The 13,045-nt window shown below is 43.1% G+C and overlaps 2 protein-coding genes across 2 annotated transcripts in view; one reads left to right on the top strand and one right to left on the bottom strand.

The window, feature by feature from the left end:
* The first annotated feature begins 886 nt into the window (after nucleotides 1–886).
* TMEM81 (transmembrane protein 81) lies at nucleotides 887–2,970 on the top strand. Its single transcript, XM_035124115.2, has one exon. The coding sequence runs from the start codon at nucleotides 2,024–2,026 to the stop codon at nucleotides 2,813–2,815; it is 792 nt and encodes a 263-aa protein (XP_034980006.2). The 5' UTR covers nucleotides 887–2,023; the 3' UTR covers nucleotides 2,816–2,970.
* Nucleotides 2,971–6,768: 3,798 nt separating this feature from the next.
* Nucleotides 6,769–13,045, bottom strand: part of CNTN2 (contactin 2) — a 67,117-nt gene continuing 60,840 nt past the window's right edge. Inside the window, exon 23 of the mRNA XM_035123934.2 lies at nucleotides 6,769–11,787. Within this exon, the coding sequence (XP_034979825.2) occupies nucleotides 11,678–11,787 (110 nt within the window). The 3' untranslated portion in view covers nucleotides 6,769–11,677. The remainder of the gene's footprint in view (nucleotides 11,788–13,045) is intronic.

The raw sequence follows: 13,045 nt of genomic DNA, 5'->3' as shown, positions 1-13,045 counted from the left end.
CTTTTAGGAACTTCCATGACCCAGATTTTATTTCAGCTAGTAATAAATTTATTACCTGCCCTTCACCAGCAGCTCCCAGAATTAATTCAGAATGAGAAATAGTTAAAACATGTCACAAGAATAATAAAAATAAATAAATGCACACCCTATTTATACATCCTGCAGATGATTATGATATGGATGCAATATTTTGGGAATTTGCCCTTAGAACCCTAGGGACAAATCAGCTAGGTTCCTGGTTCAGTATAGTCTTCTTAATATCACCTTTACAATACACTATGCTAGTATGAATGTAATGGTTTGGCATTGCTGGCATGATGCTACAGTTGGAACAGCTGGTTTGTGACATCACAATTTGATAACTGCATCGGCATTGCAGAGGCATGAATGACTGAATGAACACTGAAGAAAAGAGCAGGGTTCAGATCCTTCTCTCTTAATGGTTAGTTTGGAAAAATGGTAAACTTGTCTGATGTTCCTCATGTGCAGCGCTGCTTATACCCTGCAAATACGAAGCTAATATTTGTAATTTCTTGTAGTTTGGTAGTATTTTCAATTTGAATCCACAATGCACAAGTCACTGTTGCGTAAGTATCGCTTATTGTTTTGCCTGCTTTCTGTGGTACCAGATTTACGAGTGGGTGGGTAGAGCAAGATTATTGGTAGAATTTGGGCTTAGTGCAAGGTAGCCATCAAACTCCATCCTGGTTCTGGCGTCATACATCTATAATAGTTGAGTCGTCGTCGTCGTCCCCCACTGCATTTACTGAGATGCCCTCAAACCCCACCCCACCCCAGGCAGGTCTGCTATAGCAATCTGTGCAGTTGGAGAACATTTCTTTTCATACAGAAGGTCCTCAGCTAGCAGGACTAGAGAGCGATTGACAAGCCAGAGCAGTGTGCTAAATGAACTAAGAGTTTTATTCAGTGTATAGCAGCTTCATACTTTCCTATGGTTTGTTATGTCCGGAAAACTATAGCATAGTAAAGACTGGAGACCTCAAATCAAAATTCCAGGGCAGGCCTCTTGTTGGAGTTCACTTCTGCTGAAAGTTTGTTTAGGAACTGCAATAATTGTGCTCCTACTATACTCTTCCTGAAGTATCTTTTACACCCATCTACCATCACAGGTCATAAAATCTGTACAGTATTGGTAAAGTAGCAGTAACATTGAAACTGCCCCCTGGTTTTGTCTGTCTTTAAGGCAGGTATGTTAAAATGATAAACACTGTTGTAATGGCAAGTCTGATGCAGATTTTTTTACATTGCCAGAAAACCCAAATTTAGCTCTGATGGTCTAATCATGTATTAAGGCAGTAAAGAGATACCAGTTGAGGGATCCAGGGAGTTTTTTTATTTACTTGTTGTGCTTCTGCTGTCATTTTTCAGAGAAAGCACCTGATATTGAGTGACTCAGTATTGGTTTTGGACTGTGGTGAAAGTACCATAAAGCTGTGAGGCTGCAATCCAATACATACGGTATATTAGCAGATGTGAAGTCGCTGTGGCTCTCCAGATGTTTCTGGACTCCCAATTCCTATAAACCCAGCCGGCAAAACAAAAGATTGGTGATGACAGGAATTATAGTCCAATAACAGCTTGGAGGGCTACAGCTGTCCCAGCTCTGGGCTCTAGGATTGCAGCCATAATTAATTTACTAAGTTCTGCCGATTTGTTGATTGTGCTAAGCTTTTTTTATGTGATGTGATTGTGCTAGGGAGGCTGTGTCTGCCTGAACAGGATGCCACCCAGAGATGGACTTAACAAAGCATGGCATAGCGCTGTGCTACTAATTGCACCTTCCTGCTTAACTTCACTTGCCTTTTGAATAAGTTTCTTTCCCTTGGCAGGATGCCACCTGGCTGCTCTTTGCATTCCGAGAATGTCTTACGGCTGGGGAGCGGGTTCAGGAAAAGGCATCTGTTTCACACCACAGAAACATTTGTGATATTTTAACAAAGGATGATACTCAGGAGGTCATATAACGAGGCCGCCAAATGGATTGCAAAAGGACTCTCCAAGTATGATGGCTGCAGAATCTGGCCTGGCCCTGGGCACGTTAGCATTTGCTTTCTTCGTACCACTGTCGGTGGCTTCTCAGGCGGTGACCATTCCCGACGCCCTGATAACGGCTTCGGGAAGAGTTGTAGTCAGTTCCACAAGCTGCAGCGTCACCTGTGGGCTGGGTTACAAGGAAGAAGAGTCATGTGAGATTAGGCCTGATGGGAAAAGGAGAGGCTGCACCCGACGGAAGGTGGACTGTTTGAACAGTTGGATCTGTGGGATGCGACACTTCACCGCCCTCGTGGGCAGGCCGTTCGAGATCAGCTGCCTATCCACTGCGGAGATAGGTCCCGACACCCAGAGCTTCAGCTACACATGGAGGCTGGCCCGAGGCATCATCACGACAGACGATACTCTCTTTGCCCCTTTCAAGAATCCTGGCTTTGTCATTAAGCTTTACCCTGCTGAGGAATACGATGCGGGGACGTACAGGTGCGATGTGCAGTTCATGAAAAACTACAAGGTTGTCAAGAGAATCTACTTTGGACTTCGCGTGATCCCCGGTGACATGGTAGATCTGAAATTTGACAACTCCTTAACCCTGGAACAGCAATCGGAAAGTGAAAATAACCAACAGAACACCACCAGCATGGCTGCCCAGGGTCGGTGGAGCTCTTGGCGCCAGAGGGCTGTGTTTGTGTTTCTGGTTGGCATTGGAAGCGGCTTGGTGCTCGGGGCTGTGCTGCACAGCCTTCTCTACTGTGTCCTGTGCCCCAACCACCATGAAAATGACGAAGGTGATGAGGAATGAGATGTGCTGCTTTTTAGACTTGCTATATTAGTTTGCTCCTGTACATCGCAATTTCACTCTGTTAATCTTATCACTTCAGGCTTATGAAGATCATTTGGTGACGTTAATCATAAACATAGTTCCATTTGATTTATTAAAAAATTCTATCCTGTGCCTTAATGTTCAGGGGGCCACATAACGATGATGGGTGGTGCCAGAGGGAAAAGTGGGTAGGACAAAGGATGAGACTCTTACAGTAAGCTGCATTCCAGCTATGAAAAAGCCAGGTTTCTACACTTGCCCACATAACACACCATAATGCAGGAGGTATCAGAGTTCATGGACATATGCCATGCAGGAAAAAGCACTTGAGGAGGACACTGGGGAGGGGGCATGCCAAGGGCTGTGGCCTAGATAGAGTCCAAAGGACCAAATAGTGAGGATTAGAGAGCCACACATGACCTTCAAGTTTGAGGTTCCCAACCGCTGGTTTGAAGCCAAAACCTCTGAAAGGTAGTGCAAAATCTGGGAATCAGTAACAGCTAGTGGGTTCCATGGCAAATGTACGTGATTTGCCTGAGCCTTGGTGGGTAAGCAGTTGGCTTTCTCTTGGGAATAAGATCTGAGAATTTGATGGATGTTCCTTTCCTGTAAGGTGGGTTCCTTGGCCAAATTCATGACAGGTTCTTTCTATGACAGGTGGGCCTCAGTGTGACGGGGAGCTAAGTGGCCCAGACATGCAGACAATGACACCTTAAAAGGGAAAAACCTAATGTTTTCTTCTTCCTATTGGCTCCCACAAATCTGACAATTTTGATTTCTTGAAGTTTCTCATTTTTCCAGTCTTTTCGGTGTTAGCTGGCAGGTTTTTTAAAAAAGCTCTCATGAAAATTCTGTATGGTTTCCATGCAAATTTCTTAAGATATACACATATTTGCTAACAAATTTCCCTAATAGCATGCATTGAATGTTATTTTTCACTAAACTAATGTGTTTCTATGCACAGGTTCTCCTCTGCACACATTTTTTGCACACGTTATTTGGTTGGAAAACTCCCAACACAAAATTCAAAGAAGTCCAAATTTCAGAGAGGAGCTGTGCTTTTGTTTGGATGTTTTGGGAAGTGTGAATCAGGTAGGTTCACAATAAAATCCCAGCCAAACTTCTCCTTCCATCCCTCCCAGCATAGTTCATACAATTTGAACCACCTTCCCTCCCTTGAAGGCATAATTGAGATTTAGGGGAGCACTGCACCCCCTGAAAAAAAATGCATAGTGTATCTATCCTCCATGCATTTGCACAATTTCCCATGGTTGCCATCTCAGAGATTTCCCCAGCATTTCAATACAGGATGGTATATTTGCCAGGGTGGGTGCTGGCTATGTTTCAGCTTAACAAAGACCCCACCCCCACTCTTACCCTGATTGCCTTCCTTTGTCCAGCTGGTGGGGATATCAGCACTGTCTTATTTTTTTCTGGCTCACACTTCCAACCTCTTGCTCAAATCATTCCCAACTTCTGGTTGTAAGAAATACACGTTTGAAAATAAGTCACAATGGAGATGTTCACTGAAGTCTTTTTGAAGATCTTTATTTAAGAACTGCGTGCTACTGTAGCCAATAAGTAACATTAATCATAATCTGTTTACAATGCTTGGGGGCTTTTTTAGTTGTTCTTTTTTCCTTTCTTTAAAAAAATAGTGTACAACAAAATTACTGAGAATGTACTTGCTTCACCCCCATTTCCTGTACAATGAAATTGGAATAGAAGCGGCAAAGGAGAGTTCTTGAAGATAGTGTAAGGTTTTCAAGTTAAGTGCAAGGGAAGCCAGACCCCAGATTAGTGATTAGGCAAAGCCAGAAGAAAAAATGTCTTCCAAGGGTGGCCAATGTGGTCCCCTTGCTTGATGTTGTGAACTGCAACTCTCATCAAACACCCAGGGCCATTGGCAGCAGTGCTGGTTGGGTTTGCTGAGGGCAGAAATCCACATCTAGAGGCCACCACATGGGCTGCCCCTGCTGTATCAAAAGCTTGGAAGTCCACATCAGTTGTGTCATTGCGATGTGGCTTTGGTGAGCTCCACTGCAATCTATAGAGTAGGGGTGGCCAACAAGGTGCCTGCCAGATGATGTTAGACTCCAGCTCCCATCATCCCCAGCAAGCTTGACCAGTGGTTAGAAATGACAGGAGTTGTAGTCCTATACACCTGGAGAATGCTAGCTTGGGGGAGGCCACAGACTACATTCAGCTTGTGTTAAGTTAATGGCCATGTTACCTGGAATGGGCACATCCAGCCCTCTCCATACATGGCCTTAGGAATGAGTGAATGACCATGTGCTGTTGCAGTCACCTTAGGCCACTGGGTTGCTTCGAAAAAGAAAGCAGGAATCTTTCCAAACAAAACCATACCATGCATACCACATAACACATCAATGATACATCCCTGACCTTGCTTGACCTTCATGCTCAAATCAGATGGAGAAAACCCTACTACCATCAGTGGATGAAAGCAGTGAAAGGCAGGCAGGCAAAACACATTATTTGTGAAAAATAAAAATGCCGGTCTAAGTGTAGATAAAAACAATGAAAATGAAAAACTGTGTGGATCATGCCTTAGTGAATTACTGTATTTAGCAGTCAGACTAATCAAACCATGCTGTGTAATGGACACAGCTATAATAGGGAAGATATGTATATAGATATATCTTGGACTATATGAAGGGGAAAGTTATATATATCTTGGACTATATGAAGGGGAAAGTTGTATTGTATTCTGGTATTCAATTCCTAACAGCCTTGATTCAGGGAATCACAACTGCAAGAGGAGGATACAGAACTGCGGCAGCATTCAGGAAGCTGTTCCCTGCACACCCACAATGTGACCAGCACTGATTTCCCACTAGGTGACTGGCAGGAGGGGCACCTGGCTTGGGCTGATGAGAGTTGGAGTCTAATAACACCTAGAGGGTCAACAGGCTTCCCACTGCTGGAACGATCCTTGGCATTACTAGTGATGCCAAGCTGCATGGGGAAAACCTCTGCAGATTTTTCAATGTCATGGGGAAATGCTTAAGGGTGGGCAGGCTTCAGTTTTGCAGGATCCACTTTTTGGATTGGGAGTGAAAGGAGCAAAGGACATACACTTGCAGTTTGCTCGGAAGCATATATGTTCCAGATGGGAGCTTCAGGACTAAATAAAATATATTAAAATGAAAGCAGCAATACGAAAACCCACAAATTCACACCTGAATAGAAGCTCATAGATGACAGTTTGGGGAACCCCTGATCTAGCTGCAATCTTTTCACTGTAAAGTAAGCCAGCATTATTGCAGGTATAGACTGAGAGCAGACCACCTAAGGCAGGCATCCCCAAACTGCGGCCCTCCAGATGTTTTGGCGTACAACTTCCATGATCCCTAGCTAAGAGGACCAGTGGTCAGGGGTGATGGGAAATGTAGTCCAAAACATCTGGAGGGCCGAAGTTTGGGGATGCTTGACCTAAGGCAACACAATGAGTTAATGACAGATATTTGATTCAAGCCAGGGACTTAATAGGTCACTATTTACTGTTTACCCCCAGCTCTCTGGGAGCCAGAAATCTTTGCCAATCTAGGTAAAGGACCCCTGGACAGTTAAGTCCAGTCAAAGGTGACTATGGGGTTGCAGTGCTCATCTTGCTTTCAGGCCAGGGGAGCCGGCGTTTATCCACAGACAGTTTTCCGAGTCATGCGGCCAGCATGACTAAACCGCTTCTGGAGCAACAGAACACTGTGACAGAAACCAGAGCGCACAAAAATGCCGTTTAACTTCCCTCTGCAGTGGTACCTATTTATCTACTTGCACTGGCGTGCTTTCAAACTTCTAGGTTGGCAGAAGCAGAGCAATGGGAGCTCACCCGTCACGGGGATTTGAACCGCCGACCTTCCAATTGGCAAGCCCAAGAGGCTCAGTGGTTTAGACCACAGCGCTACCCGTGTCCCAATCTACTGCAAGTCCTCAAGACAGCTACCAGTAGATGCTGCTCTACCGTCAACTTGCCTGAAAACACTGATACAGTATAAAACCTGAATGTGTACTGCAGTTTTATTTATACATGGTAAGTTGGGGTATGAATGTAAATGTAACAAAAAGAATATATTTCAATGCATGAGAAGAAATAACACAAATTCCAAAACAAATGCACATATAAATATACAAACATACATACATACACACGTAATTTCACAGGGCTATTGATCATACATCCTAATTGTGTCTCACTTTTATATTTTAAAATACTGCTTTATTTTAAACAGCAAGTCTGAAGTCTAGAGTGACACTCATGGAAAAAAGTCAACTGGTATCCTTTCCATTCAATGTGCCACAGGTGAATTTTGCCAGTAATATGCCAGGGATGCAGTTCAGAATGAAGATACCTGATCTGAGCCCCACCTGAGCCCAAGGAAATGTTAACATTTGCAAAGTGTCTCTGGCACGCCCAGTTCTATCCCATTCTATGCACATTACATAAACTATAACAAATTGTTTCATTAGCACAGCTATAGGCATGAAGTTCTCCACAGGGTTCAGCCTCGTTTGAAGCCGAGCGGAATTGGAAGTATTCTAGACTGCATGCTAGAATACAACAAGGGTGTCTTTTTTGCTTCTCTGGAGAAATTCCCTCATTCTAAAATATAGCCTACCAAAACACATTGATGCACCACACAAATGCCTACCTTGCATGCTTTTAGATAAGGGTATGAAACACTCTTATATGGCCCACGCAGGGGCATGGCCTGCTTCTCCCTTTTTGCCTGTGTGGAACAAAATCTCCTACTTGCCTTTTTATACACCCTGACTCGAGTTTGCGCACTGCTGTCAAAATACTCCTTCAGGTCAACAGAAGGGAAGAACTGCAAAAAACAATATATGCAACTGAAAAGTACAATAACATTTTCATAGCAATTTGGAGCCCTCAAAGTGCTTCTTGTACATGATCTCAGAGGTCCTTACAAATCATCCTGAAAGGCAAATCAGTATTATTATCACACCCCCTATTGCAGATGAGGCACTGAGGTTGAGTGATAGCGGCTGGTCTAAGGCCACCTACTGCATCCATGGCAGAGGCAAGCTGTGAATCAAGGAACTCCTGGTTTACAGGTCATGTCTCTTAGCCAATCACAATGCTATGTTAGCTCCCAAAGAAATAGCTTCCAGCTAGAGATAGGCAGATCTGTCTATTTCTGTCAGTTTCTCACATGTTCGTTCACAAATCTATCGTTTCCTGCTTTATCAATCTGCAATTTATTGAAAATCAATACAGAAATTTATATTTAAATATCATTTAAATATGTATTTTTATTAAAAAAATCATATTTAAATATGTATTTTATATCAATGTGTGCATTTCTAAATCTATTTTATCCTTAAAAAACACATATTGTTTTTAACACATTTTGGTATGTATTTCGGGCTGAGAAGTGCAAAATCGAAGGTTGGCTATGGTCCAATCCACGTATTAGGCAATGTATTAGCCTGGGAGATGCAAATAAGGTCAGTCTGCTGAAAAATGTGCTCTTTCATCCCCACTTCCAACACTCCAGTGCAGGCTGGAGGATACCTTCAACACTTTCTTCTGTCAAGATAAATATATTGTTTTGAAAAAAGGCAGCTTGATTTGGCACCCACCCACCCCTTAGATGGAGGAGAGAAGGAGAGAACAACCAAGGGTGTCCCTGGGAAAGAGCAGAAGAGGGATGAGATACAACTAGCTTAACACCAAGGTGGAACTCCTTGGCCAAGGAGGTGGGGCACAGGCCCCGACTGGATTCATAGACCTTAGAGAAGGAAAAATGCCTTTTCATGCCCTTGAAAAGAGACAAGGCTGCACCCCATCAAACTCAACAAAGATGTACAAGATGTATCCCACCAGCAGCCATTTTTAACAGAATGCAAATGTAAAACTATTGACACTGCACTTATACACAATGCTAGTAAAGTTACTCTACAGTTTTTAGGTTTTCCACATTACCAAAGTGGAGCAGACCATGTTGAGGGGGTGGTACAAGACCACTGGAAAACAGGCTTCTGCGCCCTTTTCAGTTTGCATCTTGCTTAAGCATCAAAATATCAAGGCTCAGTTTTTCAAACACCCAGCTGAGCCGTCATCACTTGGCCCTCACTGCCCAGTTTGTCAGGAGAACTCGGCATGCTGGGTGAACACTTCTTTTTCCATCCCCCGTTATGTTACCTCTCACTGTTTAGGACAGGTATGGTGAACCTGTGGCCCTCCAGATGTGGATGGACGTCAACTCCCATCACCTGTAATCAGCATGGCCAATGGCCAGGGATGATGGTAGTCCAGCAGCATCTGGAGAACCAAAGATACTCTGAACGCTGCCACCAGTATTTAATTTCTGAAAGAGCAAAATGGTGGAACTCAAGCTTGCCTGGAACCTGCACCCTCTAATCAGATCCCAATCCGTGGCTATCTAGAGGAGAGATTAAGGTATGCTGCACATTTTCAAAGGCAACTTGGTTTGACCACTTGATAGGTTCCTGGTCCAAGCTCTAGCTTAATTTAAGCTTAGAATACCACAATGTGTTGTGCAGAGATAACTCACACCTGATGCTTCTGTGTAACTACAAGTGACATATCTTGAGTAGAGTAGCCACAGTTCAATGGCAGACCAAATGCAGGTGGTCCCTGGTTCATTTCCCAGTATCTAGTCACAAACAATTTGGGAACGAACTTTGCTTCATATGCTGGAGAGATTCTCTTAATGCCAACAAAACCTTTTAATGCCAACCAATCTACCCCAAACAAGAAATATGCCAAGCCTTCAATAAAAATAAACAAGAACTCTAAAATTCACATAAAATATACAAAGCATAGTTATACTGTAACTTGCATTTGAACAACAGAAGAGCTTCCATCAGATGTAACTATGGGAAGAATCCCAAAAGGGAAGCTAGCACATAATTTCAGACTAACATTTCTTTAAAAAAAACGTAAATTGTGGAGGACAATTCACATTCTACATAAGTACCTTAGGATTGGAGCAGACACACAAAAAATTAGACCTGTAACAAAACTTTTCTTTTTCTAGCTTTCTCCTTCGAAGGTGAGTGAAGTACCTGTATTTCTGTATTTAACCCCTTATTAGAGCTGATAACAGCTTGGGGGGAATTTTGATTGGGAGACGTCGCCAGAGTTAATCACCACCTCTCCCAGCCAATGGAGTACCTACAGGGGTTGCTATCCACATCCATTCAACACTGTGAAATGTGAAGAACACCATCACCAAGGGGAAAAACAAGCCATTTGTGCATGTTTAAGATCGGAAGAAGTTGTCCAATAGCTAAAAGAAGCAACTCCTGCACCTTAAACATTTCCATTTAGAGACAAAATCTGTGGGCTCAGTTGTAGTAGTAGTAGTAGTAGCAACAGCAGCAGCAGTAGTAATATACCCCACCCATCTGGCTGGGTAGCCCCAGTAAGCATCTGTCCTATTTTCTGAGTTCAGGAAAGTACGAGGGTGTTTTATAGTGCGTAACAGGATTCCTACACTAATCTTATTGGTTCGTTCTTACAAGCTGTTTGGGGAGCTGAAGTTCCCCCCTTCCTTAGTCTATGAAAGATGTAAAGCACACTAAGAGAGATCAACAAGCTAAGCACAAACATTAAATCACCGAAGAACGTTCTGAGAAACAAAATATGTCTGTCAGCATTCTTATGTCTCAGTTCAGGCGCTCGATTGAGCTACTGTTCAGTTCTGACAGTGATCAGAGGCATAACATTTCCAAAAATTTATTGGTTTGGCAACCACACATGACCTGAGAACTTTCCTACAGGTGGAAAGGCATGACGACTGAATAGACTGAATTTGCTCTCAGGTCCAAGGCAGGTTAATGAAAGTTTGGGCAGATGATATTATTATGTAAAAATGGAAAGCGGCTTCTGAGGTAACCACCTCCCGTCTACCACATTCAAATGACCTTTTAGACAGACCCTGAACCTTTCCTTCCTGACATAAAAGCTCCTCTGGTATCTGTTTTTCTTCAGAACACCTAGTGAAGTGGGGCAGGGGGAGGAGAAGGAGAAGGAAAGAAAACCAAAGGAAAATGCAAGAACTGGTAAATGCATGTGTGTTGCGCCAAGTGTGGTAAAGCACCGAAGATTACAAGCAACACATACTGGGTGGAAGCCACATGGCAAGGCAACTGTAATGTTTTTGGTTCCACCCGTGAGCCTCAATTTTCTACTTTTGGCAACCCATTCACAAAGCTCTGCTTGCTTCTTCTAAAGTCTGGGGTGCAAAATGCTTGTCCATCACCATTAGCTTTATCCACTTCAGTTGGCTGCCATGGAAGGCAGTGATTAGGCTAATGCTGCCACTCAGTGAGTTCTCCTTCATCTTTGAACCCAAGAGTCGTCAGTTCAACACTGGTTGGAATGATACAGAGCATGCTCGTCACTTTGAAAACCTCTCCCCCAAAAGATACTGCGTTTATTCTGTAATTTTTTTAAAAAAAGAAAGAAAACAAGGTTCAAGATTGAGTTTTAAGAGTCTGTTTCCTTCTGTACATGGCTTTGTAAGGCAGAAGAATCTACTGAATACAGTAATATGAGACAGCCAGTTTCCAGAATTCATATGAAATTCATCCTTTTGTTTCTTCAGTTAAAAAAACCACCACTGACTGATTAAAGACTCGCGTCTTGTATGAAATATTCTATTTTCTAAAAAAAGAAAAAGGAAGAAAAGAGTATATATATTTTTTCCTCTTGAGTTCTTTTCTACTACTAGTTGTAGTAGAAACTTGTACTCCCAATGGTCAGTTGTTGATTTGCTCTCTGGCTTGATGAGGAGGAATCCAACATCTCTCTTTAACAGGGGCTGGTTATCAGAGCTCCAAGCAACCCATTAGTGCAGACAGAATTAGTGAGTACATCAGAGCAACCACGTTATTTGTCACTGGATGGTCAGCAGAATTTTGCACCATCATACTGGTCCCTGTAAGAAAGAAACAATGCTGCTGAGTTGCAAAAACACAAGTAAAAAGGCCCTTTGTTTTGAACAAACAGAAGCTTCAGAATTTCCTGAAGTGTTTGTTCTGTATTTTCCATTGTATGCTACGCTACAGGGGAAGGAGAAGGCAAAGCGCTGGCTCGGCAAGAGTCAGCATTGCTTCAGTACTGGAACAAACTCTAGATTCCAGAACCAGTGGGGGCAGATTCTGGGAGCCTGGAGATCAATGCAATGCATGATATATTTCTGAAGCATGGCTTGGGGTCTGTGTGTTCAATGAATGCTGCACCCTATGTGCATTCTGACGTATGTGTGGCGCTTGCCTATGCTTGCATGCACATACCTGCCGTGACCACTCATGTGCTGCCAGCCATGCTTCTGAAAGAGGCTCATGTGGTTTGTCCTTTAACTGTCCCTGTTATGGCTTTGGATTGGCTGCTGGGGTCCTGACAATATAGCTAAGCACCCAGGCCTATTCCAAACACCCCACTGATGGCAAAAGGTTTTTGAAATGGTGGAAGCCTATTGTGCAAATGCTTATGTACCTAGAGACATGTCAAGGGTACTTCAATCACCTGCAGTTCCCAGCTTCCCTCCCTATTCCGCCCATTAAATTCCCAGCTCCTCCTGTTACATGAAGGTTTTGCAGATGTTTCTCAGTTTGCCCTTGACTCCCAGTTTATCCCTCTCAGTCCTTGTCCCACTGCAGATCTTTCTCTCCCTTTTACATAAGAGAAGTGCTCATGATAAGATAGGCAAGTTGAAGGATGCCCAACTTTTACTTACATAAGTGAAACAAAGGCAAGCCAGGAGAGAAGTATTCTAAAATACAAGCCATTTATATTGGAATGTATTTGCGCACAGAGTTTTGTTGATCTAGTCATTCAATTAGTGCATCACTTAATTGATCACTCAATTGCTTGTGTTGCCATACATTTCACAATATTATTGATTTACTGATGAAGAGCTACTGTTTCACTCTGTTCTTCTCCAAGTATTTTTTTGTTTGTTTTGTTCTTAACCAAACCAAACACTGGCATGATTATTTTCTGACTTTGTTCCAGAAACCTTTTTGAGTGTGCAGCTGATGTAACAGCCCTGCTTCTGTGTGCATAAAGGTAAAGGTACCCCTGACCATTAGGTCCAGTCATGGATGACTCTGGGGTTGCGGCGCTCATCTCGCGTTACTCACTGAGGGAGCCGGCGTTTGTCCGCAGACAGTTTTTCCAAGTCATGTGGCCAG

This window comes from Zootoca vivipara, chromosome 7 (assembly GCF_963506605.1).
Source record: "Zootoca vivipara chromosome 7, rZooViv1.1, whole genome shotgun sequence".
Classification (NCBI taxonomy): domain Eukaryota; kingdom Metazoa; phylum Chordata; class Lepidosauria; order Squamata; family Lacertidae; genus Zootoca; species Zootoca vivipara.
This window is presented reverse-complemented; position numbering and strand designations above follow the sequence as displayed.

What these genes read in the sequence shown, in the direction of transcription:
- TMEM81 (XM_035124115.2), top strand. Translation starts at nt 2,024, where the DNA reads ATGATGGCTGCAGAATCTGGCCTGGCCCTGGGCACGTTAGCATTTGCT.